Source organism: Amphibalanus amphitrite, unplaced genomic scaffold, assembly GCF_019059575.1.
Source record: "Amphibalanus amphitrite isolate SeventyFive unplaced genomic scaffold, NRLGWU_Aamphi_draft 000220F_arrow, whole genome shotgun sequence".
NCBI classification, from domain to species: domain Eukaryota; kingdom Metazoa; phylum Arthropoda; class Thecostraca; order Balanomorpha; family Balanidae; genus Amphibalanus; species Amphibalanus amphitrite.
The window spans coordinates 73,731-92,081 of record NW_024881715.1 but is presented as its reverse complement, the minus strand read 5'-3'; the positions used below and the strand labels follow the sequence as shown (position 1 = coordinate 92,081).

The 18,351-nt window shown below is 50.9% G+C and overlaps 2 protein-coding genes across 5 annotated transcripts; both read left to right on the top strand.

Annotated features, from left to right (window-relative positions):
• The first annotated feature begins 22 nt into the window (after positions 1-22).
• LOC122385458 (zinc finger protein on ecdysone puffs-like) lies at positions 23-10,762 on the top strand. 4 transcript variants are annotated; one of them, XM_043373751.1, is made up of 8 exons: positions 23-253; positions 1,822-2,153; positions 4,079-4,359; positions 5,453-5,607; positions 6,169-6,286; positions 8,283-8,791; positions 9,131-9,215; positions 9,374-10,762. In XM_043373751.1, the coding sequence occupies exons 2-8, from the start codon at positions 1,832-1,834 to the stop codon at positions 10,571-10,573; spliced, it is 2,670 nt and encodes an 889-aa protein (XP_043229686.1). In that variant the 5' UTR covers positions 23-253; positions 1,822-1,831; the 3' UTR covers positions 10,574-10,762. The 4 variants fall into 4 exon arrangements, with proteins under 4 accessions (XP_043229686.1, XP_043229690.1, XP_043229689.1 ...); XM_043373755.1 differs by having other exon boundaries at positions 35-253; positions 8,286-8,791; XM_043373754.1 differs by having other exon boundaries at positions 35-258; positions 8,286-8,791.
• An 815-nt stretch (positions 10,763-11,577) lies between these two features.
• LOC122385459 (baculoviral IAP repeat-containing protein 7-A-like) lies at positions 11,578-13,984 on the top strand. The gene has a single exon (XM_043373756.1). The coding sequence runs from the start codon at positions 11,904-11,906 to the stop codon at positions 13,338-13,340; it is 1,437 nt and encodes a 478-aa protein (XP_043229691.1). The 5' UTR covers positions 11,578-11,903; the 3' UTR covers positions 13,341-13,984.
• The last annotated feature ends 4,367 nt before the right edge of the window (positions 13,985-18,351 follow it).

Sequence of the window (18,351 nt, the reverse complement as noted above, 5' to 3'; positions counted from 1 at the left end):
AGCTGTCGGCGGCCGGCGCCATTTTGCGCAAAACCGGCGTCGCGTCGTTTTCGTGGTTGGTGTATCGTGCGGATGTTAATATTTGTCCCAGTTGCATTTTTATTGAATAAGCCGACCGCGGCTGCTTTCATAAATATCAGCTCGAATTTTTTTTTCTCATTTTCGTCAGGGTATTCCTAAGACTGTACTGTAATAAGGATCCTTTGGGGCTTCGCCCAGGCTCGACTCCTTGCGACTCAGCTTAGCCAGATAAGTAAGGTACCTACAGGCATAGGAAGAGGGAGGCACATTCCAACTGTTTTCCTTGCCTCTTTTTTACCTCTCCTGCATACTCTCCCTCTCATGACCTGCTCTTGCTCTCTTGCTATTTTTGTTGCTCGTGACTCGCCTTAACTCAAACCCGTTCAGCTACTCAGTTGTCTTTCCACAGTCTATTCTAAGGGAGAGGAGAGAAGGAGTTGCTTAGGGATATGCCAGTTCCAATTAAACATGAGCTGGGGCTGGTGGGTGGATTTGTGGGGCAGAGAAGAGGAATCCGAACATATGCGTGTAATTTGACTTCTGCGCTCTATTTCCTCTCCACCCCTCTTTTTTTGCAACACTCCACTTTCTCTCCCTCGTTCCCTCTTTTTCCCCTGTTTTTTTGTCTCCATTTTATCTCACACTACCCTATTTCTCCCCTATGTATATGCCCCTTTCTCTTTTACTCTTGCTCTTCCCCTGTTTCTCTCCTTTCTATCCTGATCCCCCTCATTCTTTCCTCCCTTTTACCCTTCCTTTTAATTTTTATTTTCTATTCTTCATCTCTTCCTTCTTTTTTACTGCTCTCCCTTCTCTTTTTTTCATTCCCCCTATCTAAACCTATAATTTTATGTTTTCACTTCTCTTTCTCCCTTTCTCTCTTTTGCTCTTTGTCTCTCTTTCTCTCTTTCTCTCTTTTTCTTTCTCTCTTTCTTTCTTTCTCTCTTTCCTCTCTTTCCTCTCTCTCTCTCTCTCTTTCCGCTCTTTCCTCTTTCTCTCTTTCCGCTCTTTCCTCTCTTTCTCTCTTTCCGCTCTTTCCTCTCTTTCTCTCTTTCTCTCTTTCTCTCTTTCTCTCTTTCTCTCTCTCTCTTTCTCTCTCTCTCTCTCTCTCTCTCTCTCTCTCTCTCTCTCTCTCTCACACACATGTATTTTTCTCCTTTGTCTCTCCCTATTATCCTCTTTCTCACTCCATCTGGCTTGCTTTTTGTCTTGTCTCTTCTTCCTTTTTCTATATTCCCTGCCAATTTTACCTTGTCACTCATTCTGTGTTTTTACTTATTCATCACTCTGTAGTCTGTCTCCCTGTCTTTCTAATTCTCCATTTCAATTTTTCCTATTCTTACTATGCTTCTGTCTTTCTCTTCTTCCTCTTGTTCATTTTCATCTCAATGTAATTCTATTTCTTTCTCCCTATTTCTCTTTTTGTTCATTGTTTTTCTTTCTCTTGTCTGTTTATGATGTGTTTGCCAGACAATCTCTGAATGTTTCTGTCTTTTGTATCTTTTTTTGTCTTTCTTAAAATCATTTGATATAAGTTCCCTGCAGTTTCAGTAGTTTTTTATTTTAAACTGTAATATCATGTCTTATCTTACTTTTTTGTTGTCATAACAAATGTGCTAAATCTAAATCCAAATGATTCAGTTGTTAACTGGCTTCTGCTTACAATTGTTTTATGTTTCAGTGTATCAGGTGGTTCAACTATCTGTTAGGAGTTAGGATTGGGGTATATAGGTAGTTCATATCAGCATGTATGTTGCCAGTGTCAGTGACAGTTGCTTATCTGCTCTTGGTTGCCTGAAGAACTACCAGGATGGTGTACAACGCACGGAGCGGTGGCGGCGGCCGGTACGAGGGCGGTGGCGGCTACCAGCGGCGCGACTCGAGCCAGCGCCGCTCTGGCGCCAGCAGCCAGTTCGGCGCGCTAGACCCGGCGCTGGGCAGCGGCGGCGGCGCGCGCCAGTCGTTTGGCAGCACTGGGCGCCAGTCGTTTGGCAGCACTGGACGTCAGTCCTTTGGCAGCGGCGGACGACAGTCGTTCGGCGGCGGCCCGGGCCCCAGCGTCAGCCCCTGGGCCACCGGGCAGGGGCCCAACCGGAACAGCTGGGGCGGCGGAGCCGGACCGGACGTTGGTGGTAAGTCGGGAGCGAAACTAAGGGGAAACATTGTCGGTGGCTGTTATTTTTAAAGGCAGATTTCTGGAAAGTGAAGGGGAAAGGGGATTTCTTACTATTGTGAGATCCTAGCTTGAAACTTTTCTTAGTAGACTTTAGCTTTGGTTATCACACTTTGATACTCGGTCAGTGAAATGGTAGGTGCTAATTTGCTAGCAAAAACTACACTTAAGTTGTCCAAATGGTTAAGGTTGATGAAAAGCCGGCCATTCTTGAACTGATAAGCCTAGAACTGACAAAAGGTTTAGTGTATATCGTTGCTATGAATTGTATTTCATGTATAGCTCGTTTTAGTATGCAACAAATTTGTTTGCTGTTATTGTTTCTAAAAAATGATTTGAGGCTTTAGTGTCTCACCTAATCTAGCCACTTGTGTGGTACTTTTGAACATGTGAAATAGGCACCGAAATTTTACGAGATGGTAAAAAGGATTACAATTGTGAGTTAATGCCTAATCACGTGCCTTTTAAACAAGTGTCAATTTTACACAATTGAGCGATTTGCCGGCCTGCTAAATAGAAATAATAATAATTTTTGGCAACATCAAACCAATCTAATGATATTTCTTTTTGTGAGACGTACTTATTCCTTTGAAACGCAGAACTCTATTGAGTTCTGCCTATTAGTGTCGTGCCTGTGGGAAATGGTGTTTCAACGCCAGTCATCGCTCCTTACAACTTGACACCGTGGGCACGCGCTGTTGGCAAGACTAACCGCACGGGCGGGCCTGCGTGCCCCGCGGTGTCCGAGCGCCGAAACTGACGGCAAGAGGCCGACTTAGTGGCGCTCTGAGTGAGCAATAGTGTCTGGTACCCTCCGCCGAATCGTGCCAACGGTACGCCAACCTCGCCCTACGAGCGCGCGCAGTGCCGCGATCCCGCTGGTGCCACACGTTAGAGGGCACTGGCCGCGAGACGCGCCGTGTGTTTGGTCGCTGGTGGTTGACTGTCGATGGAATGGAGTGTCGATGGAATGGAGTCGTGCGTGGAGACGTGCTCGTCGGTCGGTCGGAGGATGGGCGCGGCTCATCCCGGCCGTACAGACGAGCTGGAGATGGTTTGCCGAGTGTTAAAAACGATGCTGACGGTCAATGGGAAGAGACGAGTTCGGAATATCCCCGTGGGCACGCATCTCCCAACTTCGTGCCCCTACCGCGCGTGAACTGCTTATGCGGCCTCCATGGCTGCCTCCCAGTGTTTGTGGTCAGAAGATCGGAGACCGGCTTTATGAAACTGCTTTGGATATTGCTGTGCTTTGGATCTCTTCAAGCTGCGGAGAACTGGACTGGACTCTGTCCCGACTCCTACGCAGTGGCGCTCTGCCGTTTGACTCTACGGACTGACTGACGAATCGCTGAGCGAGTGGCCGCCCGTGGCCGCTCGGGCGCGCTACTGTGTGTCGATAAATAGCAGGCTGCGTTCCCAACGGAAACTTTCCGCTGAAACAGAGCTCTGCTTGTTATCGGCACGTATTTGTGTGTGTCACTGGACACTACCTATACGTGCTATAAGTGTTTTCTCTTACATCAGACAGTTTCAGCAAGATTCTGTACAGAATCTCTACCCCTGGCAGGTCCCTCGGGACGCACCCAGGTGGTCAAACCCCACTCGAGTGCCCCGTCGCAGTGGGCGTGTTCCCCACCTCCTGGACGGGTGGACACTGGCCCGCTCGGCGCCGTGACTACCCGTGCCACGGCGGCGCTCCGCCGTCCGCCAGGCGGAGGGCGGTGCGCCGGGGCCGGCCCCGTGCCGCCCGGTCCTCCACGGAGGCAGCTCGACCTCCTGGGGCCGAGGACGCACCGCGGCGTCCCGGGTCTGAGCGCTGGCTCCGCGCCCGCCGCGCCTCGGAGTGTGCCTGTGGCCGCTGACGGTGTTGCGGCCGGCCAGGTCGTGGCGGGCCCGATGTGTTCTCGCAGCTGGGCCCCGTGCCGGGCGGCGGATCCAACGAGACGCTCAACATGGCCACCCAGCTGGTGTCGGCGCTGTTGGAGAACCAGCGGCAGCGCGCGCCGCAGCCGTTCGGACCGCCGGGCCCGGCACCGGCTCCGTTCGGCGCGGCCGGCGGCGGGTACGGGGGCCGCGGCGGCGCTGGATATCGCAGCGGCAGGAGCAGCTTTGACGGCGGCCGCGCCGCAGACTTCGGCCACCGGGCCGACTATAACGCCAAGGTAACTGTCTACACACCCCGCCCGACGCGCTGCTCCCCACCCGACCCGTACCTGACCACTGTACTCTGTGCGAGGACCGATCGGCCGCCGGCCGGGTCCCGCCGTTCCTGACGGCCAGCGGGGACCCGGGTCTCTGGGAGGGTTTCCGCGAGAGAGGCTGACCTAGCCACGACCGGCCACCTCCGGACTGGCTAGTGTCTTCTGGCCAACTAATTCCCAATGGAGGGAGTATATGCGCACTGGTCCCCCAAGTCCCCAGCACCCGCGTGGGAGCACTTCATGGAGTGGCTTCCCACGCAGCCATTCATTTCGAAAGCCCTTTGTCTGACGCTTGTGTATTATTGCTCTTTCTCAACCATGCTTCTGTGCTCAATATTAATTCTGTTCGCTGCACTGAATGCGTGTGCTGGTGGCGAGTCGTGTCACCGGTCGCTGAACTCTGGAGAGATCCTTCCACGAGGGAGAGAGGCGTTCGCTCGGTGCTTCATCCATCACCCGTGGCCACAGCCGCCCGGCCTTTGGTTCTCCCGAACCATTTAAAGCCGGGCTTGCGGTGTGCATCCTCTGTTATCAATTTCCCAGTGCTCCAAACAACGAAAACAGCCAGGAATCCTTCATTTCTATGATTCAAGAATGTCCAGACAAAGGCGTTTGGAATGCCTTCAGTCATTGTCCCACAGACTTTCTAGTCATGTGGCGAACGGTGTTTCGATTTAATCTACCTTCGTCCCATTTCAAATGCAAAGGAATTCTTTCTGCAAAGTTCTTCCTGGCTTCATAGTGCTAAATGATGCGTTGCAAACTCATAAGCTTTAGGAAATCATCGCCCTTTCGGCACCAACATCTGAGCGTTTTATAATCAACTCATGGAGCGCATCTTACGGAAGAATCTATGATTTCCGACTAGTTTTAGCTCTACCAAGCAATCTATTTGCATCCAAAAGCACCCAGTCATCACTTAGCATCCGTTCAGAAAGGTTTCTTATGATTCTTCACCGGAGCTACCAAGCGGCGCCCCGCCAGCCCTCCGTTCCCACCCGTTCGCCCGTGCTGACCGGCCCTGGACCTGCGACGCTGCCGCCTCGCCCCTTAGTATGACAGGCGCGGCGGAGATGCGTTCGCCAGCCCGGCTCGCGGCCGCACCACGTACCGCGGACGGGGTGCGACCAGCGTGCGCAGCCGTCCATACAATCGCAGCGCTCCGGCCACTGCCGGCCGCACCGCCACCAAAACATCGACGGTCAAAAGGTTAGTGACAGCGCCGCGGCGCGCCGCCCGCGACCAAAACGTCCACCATCCACCGACGAAAGGTTAGCAACAGCGCGGCTCAACGGCTGCCTGAGCTGTTCGCTGCCCAGCTGGCCGACCGACCTCGGTGGTGGGGCGATGGCACTGACCTTGGCTCGGGCAGGCGTGGCGTGGCGAGGCGTCGGCCGGCCGGACGGCCGGTCGCTGACTTGTGACGTCAGTGGCGCCAACGGCCAGTTTCCGTCAGCTGCGTTTCGCAATGTTTTGAGCATTCTGGTGCGGATTCAGCTGTCGCCTCGGTATGAGCACGTAGTGCTCTGCACAGAATGCTTGAGGCTTGTTGGATCGCACTAATTTTTAGTATTCAAACGCAACCGTTTTGTTTTCTTCCAGATCGCTAAGTTCGTCAAAACTTCGTTATTCCAAGCGATCGTCATGACTGACCATTATCGTTTTATTTTTGCGATTATTGCTGAATTAGATCAGTCTTTTTTTAAACTAAGATAACGCTTGATTGCCTATGTGTCCAGTTCCTTGCTCTGACCGAGTTTCCTTGCGCAGCGCTCCGGCTAAGAAGAAGGAGACCAAGAAGACGGTGAAGACGACCCAGGAGGCTCTCGATGAAGCCAAGGCCGCCGCTCTGGAGAAGGAGATGGAGGCCGGCGACGACAAGGAAAAGGTTAGACTTATGGGAACGTGGGGATGCTCGGAAATTTATTGAGGAATAAAGCCTAGGCCTTTTTCAGGCCCGGTAGAATATTCTGCCGGGTGTGACATCACAAATCTGATGAGGTCGCAGACCCCGGACGGCAGAATATTTTGTGAAACACTCCGATAGAATATTCTGCCGGCCAGCGAAATGCGGCGATCGCCTACCATCAGTGCAGCCTCAACGATTTCACACGAAAGCCATAAGAAAACAACGTACTAAAATGTTCCTCAAATATTATCTAGAGTACGAGGGGTGTTCAAAAAGTTCTCGGCCCGACCATGAAGGAGCAGAGATACGACGTCGACTTATTAGACCAAAAATGTTCATTAAGTCAAATAACCAGCGTTAAGACAAACACATTTCGCGCAGCGCTTCGCGAGAGACCCCAGGGTCTCCATAGCCAAGTGGGCTTTGGACCCATCTGGCACGTCCAAGACGGCTGCTTTTGTCTCCTTGCTGTCAGTGAAGTTGCCATTGCTAAGCAATTTCCTTATGTTGGGGAAGAGATGGCAACCAGAGGGTGCAAGGTACGGAGAAAAAAGTGGCTGTGACATTATTTCGAAGCCACAGCTCACTGCTTCGCTGATCGTCACCCTGCTCATGTGTGCTGGTGCGTGGTCCTGGATCAGGCGCACACTTTTAGTCAGCTTCCCTAATCTCTCCTTGATATCTGCTGCTCGCAACTATTATCGAAGGGAGGTGTAGTATTCATCATCAATTGTGCTCCTCTGTTTTAGAAAGTTAGCGAGCAGAGCCCCGTCAGCATCCCAAAATGCAACCACTGTCACTTTGCCGACTGACTTAAACACGTCGCACACATTTGGTGGCCTTTAATCAGTGTGCTTTCACTTGTGCAACTCGGTCACGCCCTTAGGGTCAACGTGTGACACCCACAATCCCTCCACGGTAACAAGTAGTTCAATGAACTCTTTTGGATCTTCGATATAGGGGCCAAAATTTTCGCGTTACGCCTCCTTTCGAGTTTGCCTTTCCTCTGGAGTCAGCAAATGAGGGATGCATCTTGCAGAGATCTTAAATATATTAATACACTGTTGAAGAATGACTTTGAGGAGCCTGATAGACACCTCCGCTTCTGCTGCGTTGTTCCATACCAGAAAATTTGTCATTTTTTACAAAGAAGTGCTTATTTTTCATATTTTCTTGAGTCAATGCTGTTGATGGCTGGCCACTGCGGGGGTGACCATTAATGATCTGTTGACCAAAATTGAACAGAGATGCCCACTTTTTGACGCTACTGTAAGAAAGACAAACCTCAACATGTGTTGGCACTAGCTTTTTGTGAATAACGTTTGGTGCATTTTTCTGCAATGCATGGACCAAATCACTGTTCTCTTCTGGGCCTCGCCCATTCTGACCGGGAATGGCAAACTATATTACGATTAATTAGCAGCCTGAACCAATCACAGGGCAGATTGGTTAATGGCTACGTAAGTGGACATCCCTATAACACATCATTGAACATACCGCGTTGCAGGCTGAAATTCCAACTCCTTCATGGTTGGGCCGAGAACTTTTTGAACGCCCCTCGTAGTAACACCAATTCACGATATTACACCTTCCAATACGTCCCCGCAACAAAGAAACGCGCCATAATTCTATCGCTTGGTGCGCCACATTGAGTAGCAAAACCATCGGCATCACGAAAATCCGTCATGCCATTCTGCGGCAGAATACTCTGCCGTGACGTCATACGTTGGAAGATCCCCCTATTGATGCTTACTGCGCATGCGTCATGGAAAAATTCCATAATATTTTTCGCTGAAACGGGCCTATCTATAAGAATGTTTGTCTTGGTTGCTTGACAATATCATGTTCGAAAAAACATGCCTAAGGACGATTGGATCGTTGTTTAGAGAGACGTCTTTTTGTAATGTGATGCTGTTGTATCCGTTGCGATAGTTCAACACTTTTTCTCTTTCTAACGCGACTGTTTTTCTATCAGCAGGGTGCCGAGGGCGCCGACCTGATGTCCAAGGAGGGGGCCGAGGGCGCCAAGGAAGGCGAGGCTAAGGAGGGAGAGGCCAAGACCGACGGCGAAAAGAAGACCGACGGGGAAAAGAAGGCCGACGGTGAGAAGACCGACACCAAGGAGGGCGACGCCAAGAAGACCAAGCCGGCCAAGCCGCAGCGCGAGAAGATCTTGCCCGAGTACCTCAACTGCACCGTCTGCAACGTCATGAACATGAAGAGCGAGCAGACGTTCAGTGAGCACACGCGCGGCCGCCGCCACCAGCAGATGATGGAGCTGATGGATTCCAAGCTCGAGCAGACGGCCAAGCTGATCCGTATCGAGGTGCAGGTGGCCGCACGCCGCGCCGAACAGGAGGCGCAGCGCCGCCTCAACGGCAAAATGCCCAAGGAGACCGGCTTCTGCGGCATGTGCAACGTCAAGGTCTACAAGGAGATCCAGGACCACCGCTTCAACGACCCGCTGCACTCCAAGCTGAAGAAGTGAGTAAAGGCTGAAACAGACTCTTTCCGCATTCAGAAAATCGCATGCGAGAGCCTATTCAAATACACTATAGTTCTTCCCGCAGCAATCGCATCCGGGAGGTGCGTGCGATTGATGCTAGCGTGCTTCCATGTATTTGAATAGGCTCTCGCATGCGATTTCCTGACTGCGGAAAGAGTCTGTTTCAGGCCTAACGCTGGTCGAGCTGTTTGGGGTCATGCTGAGTGGTCTGGTTTAAACACTGATCTTTTGGTGTCTATGTTACCCAAACTTCCTGCCGATGAATCGTCCCACGATCGGATGATTACAGTTAAACTGACGACGTTGTTTGTTCTCAGGTTCCTGCACCCGCGCTGCTGCGGTATGGGATTTGAGACTCCCGTCCTGTACGAACGCCATCTGATCTCGTTCGCTCACTTCCGGGTAAGTCACTGGCTAATAAGGCAGCAATGCCTTTTATTACGTTTTATTTCTACGGTGGCACCTAAGAACTAAGCGACTTCCTGGCTGGACTTGTGTACGTTTAGTTGTCACTGTTGTCTTATCCATAAACTGACTATTCTCTCCTGTATCGTCGACAGAAATGTCAGCAGCGCGACAAGGACCGCGCCACGGAGGCCGGTGTCAATGCCATGGGCGTGATGGGAGACGCCAGCCAAGGTGTGGCAGCCGCAGCTGCTGCAGCCGCCAAGGAGAACGGCGAACCCAAGGAGGGCGCCGAGAAACCGGCCGAGGGAGCGGAGGGGGCCGAGGGCGCGGAGAAGCCCGCCGAGGGAGCAGAGGGCGCGGCGGCAGAGGGCGCTGAGGGCGAGACTCCGGCGGCCGGCGAGGGCGCTGAGGGCAAGACTCCGGCGGTCGGCGAGGGCGCTGAGGCGCCCGCCGAGGGCCAGGAGGCCGCCAAGGAGCCAGAGAAGCCCAAGGAGCCCGAGAAAACCATCGAGGACGAGGAGATTCCGGTCACCTACGACCCGGATGTGACCGTGGCCGCGTGCGCCGGCAAACCGTTCGTGGGCACCTACTGTTCCGTCTGCAAGCTGGTCACTCCGAACGAGTACTGGCCGGAGCACTGCCGCAGTCGGATGCATTACAGCCGGTTTGTGGTGGCCCGCGCCGCCATCGACCGGGCAAAGAAGGAGGCCGCCGAGAAGGAAGAGCGCCGGAAGAAGAAGGCGGCCGCGGCTGAGAAGGCTGCGGCCGCTGCCGAGAAGGCTGCTGAGGATGCAGAGGTTAGCGTCATGGAGGACGAGGCCGAACCGGAGGAGCCGGCCGGGGGCGAGGGGCGCGGCACCAAGCGCGCCGCCGAGGAGGATGAGTCGAGCGAGGCCAAGAAGGCGGCCACCGAGGAGGCTCCGGCGGATGAGAGCGGCATAGACAAGATGCTGGACGAGATGAATGAGGAGCTGGACGGCGACAAGAAGGCGGACGGTGAGGCGACCGAGGGCGAGGCTGCTGTGAAGACGGAGGGCGAGGAGCCCGCCGCTGAGGGAAAGGAGCCCGCCGCTGAGGGAGATGCGGCCGGCGAGGCGGCCACCAATGGTACAGAGAAGCCGGCAGAAGGAGATGCGGCCAAGAAGACCGAAGCGGCGGCAGCTGCACCTGCCAAGACGGCGGCGGCTGCCACCCCAGCCAAGACGGCGGCGGCAACCCCAGCCAAGACGGCGGCCGCCTCGGCCAAGACGCCAGGCTCTGGGTCGGGCACCCCTCGCGGCAGGGGCAACCGCGGCGGGCGTGGGGGCTTTGCGCGGAGGCGCAGCCGTGGACGGGGGGTGCAGCGTTTCTAACTAGCTGATTCTATCTGCTGCTTCGGTCCGCGACCCGGCGGAGCGGGACCGGCTGACAGCATGCGTTTTATCGCATCACTGGCGTGGCGAGGACAGAGCGCATGTCTCGCCCGTTCACCTCTCATTGTTCGTACTGGATGTAACGTGTCATGAGTGACGGCAGGACAATACACACACCTGTCTAGCCGAGCAGCGAGTGTGGTTGAGGTTTGGAATTGGCACGAATCCGTCGGGGGAGCACAGGGCACAGGCTTTTTGGATAACTTATAGGATTTGAGGTAGCGAGAAGTGATAAAGAATTGCGACTTTGTAAGAAGGCTGCCTGCTCAGAAAATCGCTGAATAAGCTTAATCGAAGGGAATTACGCCTTCCGACTCGATCGATGGCTGTGGCCAAATCGATAATTTCACTAAGGGGAAGCCCGAGGCTGATAGGTCGACGCCTTAGCGACTTAAACGTCACCGGGACGCCATTGGGCTTGATGGCGCAACTGGCCTGCTTTACAGTATCCGAAGTTATTCGACATTATTCGTGTATGCCTTAACCAGGGTTTGACCGTTGGTTACGCCTTCATTGCATGCTGTTGAAAGTTACAACCCTGGGTCACGAGTCACCAGGCCTCATTACTGAGGACATTGTGTAAGATGCCCGTTCATTCCATCTTAACCCAAGTGGAAAATAGAAATGCTTTTTTGTGTGTGAAGGTATCTAACAACGGACCGAACAGTCTTGGATTAAATAAATTATTTTCGTTTGTTCTGTCATTCAGCCCTAACATTGCGGGAATAACCCTCAAAAATACCCATTGAAAGTTAGTCCACGTCATTTCGAGATCCCCGATGGGCTCTTACCGTGCATTACCGTGCAAAGGTGACTTGGGTCCCATATCCCTATCAGTTGCACTACCGGGTCTCCCAGGTAGTGAGTACTGAGTATCTGTAACACTGCCGACAACCCACAGATAGCACTCGACAGAGACAGTCAACAACAGTCGAACACGCCCTCAGAGCAGTCTGTGCCGTCGCAACGTGGCAGGACGCTGGGTGTGAGTGAAGGAAGCGACTGAGATAGGGAGGCCTGAGTCGAGCCCCTCTGCGGGATGCGAGGTGACGCGTGGTGAGGCGCAATGTACGAGAACTTCGAGCGGACTGACATCCTGTTGTCATGTCCTCAGGGCAGTGTGCCTTGGATGAGGTATCCTCTTTCGAACCTCGGCCAAGTCGAGCAGCACTGAAGAGGTGCCGCCAGGTCCAAACTGTTTACGTTCGAGGCTAACTGCGGCAGGGTTGTGACTTCACGTAGTGATTGTGGTCGCCTCCCAGCCGTCGATATGGCTGACATGCATGACGAGTCGAATCGGAGACGGACTTTCTTCGGCTGGCCTATGCTACGCCCCTCTGCGGAGGAGCTGGCTCGCGCTGGGTTCTTCTACACGGGCTCCGCCGACGTGGCGCAGTGTGCCTTCTGTTGGGTGTCTTTAGGAAACTGGGATCCATCCGACGATCCGTTCGAGGAGCATCGCAGACATAGTCCGCTGTGCTCCTTTCTACATCGCCTGCAGACTGCCCCGGGGTCTGTCGGACATCACCAAGCCGCTGGTAGGGATGAGACCGGGCGTCATCTCCACAGCCCGCCGCCGGCCGTCCAGCCCAGCCCGGCTCCCCAGGAGATGACCACTGTGGAGTCTCGCCTGGGGAGCTTCCAGGGCTGGCCGGACGGCGCGTGTGTCCGACCGGAGGTGCTGGCCCGGGCTGGCTTCTACTACACTGGTCGTGACGATCGAGTGCGATGTTTCCATTGCGGTGTCACTGTCGGTCAGTGGGAGCCGGGTGATGATCCCTGGTCGGAACACGCTCGCCACAGTGCCGGCTGCTACTTTGTGAAGCTGTACAAACCTGCGGAAGGCGGTTCGAGCGGAGAGAAGGTCGCCGGAGCAGGAACATCACCGGGAGACCGTCAGGGTGGCCGGCCGATCCTTGGTCGAGGAGCAAGGGATACGCAGGGGACTGAGAGAGAACCCTCAGTGACAGGAAGGGAGGATTTTGAATCCCCAGAGCTGGCTTACCGCGAGCCCACGCCGGCCCATGAAGTCACGTCGTTGGGCCAAGAGTCGTCCTCGCCACCGAGGCCATCGGATGAACCCAGACTGCCACGAGGTCACCCGGCACACGATCAGGAAGCTGGCCTCGTTCAGCAGTCTGCAGAAGTAGCTCTAAGCCCTGAGATTGGTCCGGGCGAGGCGCTGTCAAGCCTAGAGTTGCAACAGATTCGAAACATCTTAGAGTTGAACCAAGATCCTGACCCAACGCCAGGAATGACAGGGGCAACTGAACACCACAGTCAGACACATGAACTCGAAGAATCTAACTCACATCCTGGCCCGACACAGGAAAGATCCAACCGAGAACCTGAAGCTATGCGGCGGCATGTAGCAGAACCCACCCAGCACCTCCACCAGGCGCAGGATATTACAGGATCCAGGCAGTCGCCTAATGAGGTCTGGGCAGTCGCGAAACTGAGTCAGGAGTCTGCTGCTATGAACGGTGTACCCACGACGGGAGCTGGGAGCGCCACTGCCCCGGGGGTCACCGAGTACCAGCGTCTACGCGATGAGCGGCTCTGCAAGATTTGCATGGAGGGGGACGCATGTGTGCTGTTCTTTCCCTGCAACCACATGGCCACGTGTCCCGCTTGCGCCTTGCTGGTGAGAACGTGCTGTATCTGTAGGTCTCCGATCAAGGACGTGATGCGAGTGTACATGGCCTGACATCAACTTTGCAGACTGAAACGATAGTTACTGCCAAGAACTGCGATGATGCGATAGCTTAAGGTACCGGTATCGCCATTGTTTATTGGTATCGGATGCTTTCTGTGAGCGTGAAGTGGTTTATTTATTACTAATAATTTGTATACAGTGCAAAGTAATTTCTATCAAATAAAACGTTACATATAGGTACTTATAGTCGGGAACGGAATGATTCAGGCAACGTCAAGATTAGATAGACTCACGGATACACTAAACGGGATGATAGGACTTAGAGCGTTGAAGGATAGATCCATAGGTAGCATGAATCATGCAATCATGACTCATGGTTCATATTATCTATGATAGAGTATATTAGAGCGCTGACAGTTGTAGGTATCAGTGGTAAACAGGAAGCTAATATGACGAATAATGGCAATCCGGAATCGGGAAAAAGTCCAATGAATAGCTGCAATCGGATGTTTATTTTCACTATGGTATAGTGTCATGGATACACGGATCAGTAAGAGCTCACTGATCAGGGAGCTCTCCCTACCGCCCATTCCCAACGTTGTCCTACCTCAAGGCCTTATTGCTCACCTACCTGGGACCACGTATCGCCGGACCACCAGCTCTGAGGCACCAGTCGTCCCAGTGTGTTCGTTACTCCGTGCAGACCCACTCTGCACTATGTCCGTGAACTTAGCGACGTATACGTATACGTATTCAGCGACGAATTCCAAATCACTTCAGATTCATGGCATGGGTTAAGTTGACCATGCTGAACACGAATATGACATTTATTTTAACTTTTGAGCTGATCTTCATGGTTAAAATCCGGTTTAAATAACGGGGAACCGCATAACGTCACGAAAATAAAAACCCACGAATTGCAAAGTATATTCAAAATGTAGAGCTCAACCAGATCTAACGTCCGTGGAAGAATCCAAGCTCGTTGCTCAACACCTTCATGGTTAAAATCCGGTTTAAATGACGGGGAACCGCATTACGTCGCGAAAATAAAAACCCACGAATTCCAAAGTATGTGCAAAATGTAGAGCTCCTCCAGATCTAACGTCCGTGGCAGAATCCAAGCTCGTGGCTCTTTAACTTCATGGTTAAAATCCGGTTTAAATGACGGGGAACCGCATAACGTCGCGAAAATAAAAACCCACGAATTCCAAAGTATGTGCAAAATGTAGAGCTCATCGAGATCTAACGTCCGTGGAAGAATCCAAGCTCGTGGCTCTTTAACTTCATGGTTAAAATCCGGTTTAAATGACGGGGAACCGCATAACGTCGCCAAAATAAAAACCCACCAATTCCAAAGTATGTGCGTGCAAACTGTAGAGCTCATCCAGATCTAACGTCCGTGGAAGAAACCAAGTTCGTGGCTGTTTAACTTCATGGTTAATATCTGGTTTGAATGACGGGGAACCGCATAACGTCGCGAAAATAAAAACCCACGAATTCCAAAGTATATGCAAAATGTAGAGCTCATCCAGATCTAACGTCCGTGGAAGAATTCAAGCTCGTGGCTCAACGCCTTCATGGTTAAAATCCGGTTTAAATGACGGGGAACCGCATAACGTCGCGAAAATAAAAACCCACGAATTCCAAAATATGTGCAAAATGTTGAGCTCATCGAGATCTAACGTCCGTGGATGAATCTAAGCTCGTGGCTCAACGCCTTCATGGTTAAAACCCGGTTTAAATGACGGGGAACCGCATAACGTCGCGAAAATAAGAACCCACGAATTCCAAAGTATGTGCAAAATGTAGAGCTCATCGGGATCTAACGTCCGTGGCAGAATCCAAGCTCGTGGCTCTTACACTTCGTGGTTAAAATCTGGTTTAAATGACGGGGAACCGCATAACGTCGCGAATATAAAAACCGACGAATTCCAAAGCATGTGCAAAATGTAGAGCTCATCGAGATCTAACGTCCGTGGAAGAATCCAAGCTCGTGGCTCTTTAACTTCATGATAAAATCCGGTTTAAATGACGGGGAACCGCATAACGTCGCGAAAATAAAAACCCACGAATTCCAAAGTATGTGCAAAATGTAGAGCTCATCGAGATCTAACGTCCGTGGAAGAATCCAAGCTCGTGGCTCTTTAACTTCATGGTTAAAATCCGGTTTAAATGACGGGGAACCTCATAACGTCGCGAAAATAAAAACCCACGAATTCCAAAGTATATGCAAAATGTAGATCTCATCCAGATCTAACGTCCGTGGAAGAATTCAAACTCCTGGCTCAACGCCTTCATGGTTAAAATCCGGTTTAATGACGGGGAACCGCATAACGTCGCGAAAATAAAAACCCACGAATTCCAAAGTATGTGCAAAATGTAGAGCTCATCCAGATCTAGCGTCCGTGGAAGAAACCAAGTTGGTGGCTCTTTAACTTCATAGTTAATATCTGGTTTAAATGACGGGGAACCGCATAACGTCGCGAAAATAAAAACCCACGAATTCCAAAGTATGTGCAAAATGTAGAGCTCATCCAGATCTAACGTCCGTGGCAGAATCCAAGCTCGTGGATCTTTAACTTCATGGTTAAAATCCGGTTTAAATGACGGGGAACCGCATAACGTCGCGAAAATAAAAACCCACGAATTCCAAAGTATGTGCAAAATGTAGAGCTCATCGAGATCTAACGTCCGTGGAAGAATCCAAGCTCGTGGCTCTTTAACTTCATGGTTAAAATCCGGTTTAAATGACGGGGAACCTCATAACGTCGCGAAAATAAAAACCCACGAATTCCAAAGTATATGCAAAATGTAGAGCTCATCCAGATCTAACGTCCGTGGAAGAATCCAAGCTCGTTGCTCAACGCCTTCATGGTTAACCGGTTTAAATGACGGGGAACCGCATAACGTCGCGAAAATAAAAACCCACGAATTCCAAAGTATGTGCAAAATGTAGAGCTAATCGAGATCTAACGTCCGTGGAAGAATCCAAGCTCGTGGCTCTTTAACTTCATGGTTATTATCTGGTTTAAATGACGGGGAACCGAATAACGTCGCGAAAATAAAAACCCACGAATTCCAAAGTATGTGCAAAATGTAGAGCTCATCCAGATCTAACGTCCGTGGAAGAAACCAAGTTCGTGGCTCTTTAACTTCATGGTTAATATCTGGTTTGAATGACGGGGAACCGCATAACGTCGCCAAAATAAAAACCCACGAATTCCAAAGTATGTGCAAAATGTAGAGCTCATCCAGATCTAACGTCCGTGGAAGAATCCAAGCTCGTGGCTCAACGCCTTCATGGTTAAAATCCGGTTTAAATGACGGGGAACCGCATAACGTCGCGAAAATAAAAACCCACGAATTCCAAAGTATGTGCTTTAACCCGCGCGGGGCTGGGGGGGGGGTAAATTTTACCCCCCCTCGCGAATTTTTGCGATATCTCAAAAACGGCGGCGCGCAGCGCCGCCAAACTTTCAGTACCTTTTCTTACATCAATTTGACACGTTCCCTGAAAATTGGAGCGAAATCCGTCGGAAAATTTTTGAGAAATTGACGTTTTAGTGACGTCATGTTCGCCATTTTCGCCTCAAAAACGGCAAAAGTTCAAACGCCGCTAACATCTTCATTTTTAAAGGAATCAAGACGTAACAAAAAAGGTTATACGTAATTTTACTTTGTCTATCAAATGGCTATCTCGGTTTTTTGAAAATTTTGGATTTTGGCCTAAATTTTTTCAAAAAACTGACTTTTTTGGGAAAATCATTATAAAATCCAAAATTTTGAGTCTATCGAAAAAACCGGAATATATGTCAGAGAAGTGGTCTATGTGCACCTACATACCAAATTTTAGAAGAATCGGTTCAAAAATGTGGGAGTTATTCAAAATTTTATGACGTCACGACACACAATTTTTTTGAAAAATGACTTTTTTGGAAATTCTAGATCTCGTACGGAAACAAAAATAGCACCATTCAATTCGCCGTGAAAAACTGCATCAGATAGACACCTTTTTAGGCCTTAACAACCAACTTCAAAATTTGACCTCACTTGACCTGACCTTGACCTGACCTCGACCTGAATTTCATCCAGAGGTGGTCCATATCACTTATTGAGTGTGCCTATTGAATTCTATGAGTAAAATGACCCATAAAACAAGTGTCGCACCTGCCCTTTTCTATATTTTGTTTTTTGGTGACCTGACCTGACCTGACCTGACCTTGACCTTGACCTCTGAATGATATTGTATGCAACGAATATTGTCTTGGTAGCCTAAGAACACGTTTTGGGCGATCAGTCTCAGTCCATGACTCCATTCTTCGGCAACTACGGTGCAAGGCCGATACTGTAGGAACTTGCAATTTGTACCCTTGACCTGACCTTGACCTTGACCTCAAACTTAAAATTAAGTACATGTTTTTAGTAGTTCGTGATGAGAGCTTTCGATTGGCGTTTGAATTTTCCAAATCGGACCATTAGTTCGGGAGATAACAGGGGGGGTAAAATTTACCCCCCCCCCAGCCCCGCGCGTTCGGCTGGAGACCCCAGCCCCGCGCGGGTTAAAGTATTCCAAGCTCTATATTTTACATATACTTTGGAATTCGTGGGTTTTTATTTTCGCGACGATATGCGGTCCCCCGTCATTCAAACCAGATATTAACCATGAAGTTAAAGAGCCACGAACTTGGTTTCTTCCACGGACGTTAGATCTGGATGAGCTCTACATTTTGCACATACTTTGGAATTCGTGGGTTTTTATTTTCGCGACGTTATGCGGTTCCCCGTCATTTAAACCAGATATTAACCATGAAGTTAAAGAGCCACGAACTTGGATTCTTCCACGGACGTTAGATCTGGATGAGCTCTACATTTTGCACATACTTTGGAATTCGTGGGTTTTTATTTTGGCGACATTATGCGGTTCCCCGTCATTTAAACCGGATTTTAACCATGAAGTTAAAGAGCCACGAGCTTGGATTCTTCCACGGACGTTAAATCTCGATGAGCTCTACATTTTGCACATACTTTGGAATTCGTGGGTTTTTATTTTCGCGACGTTATG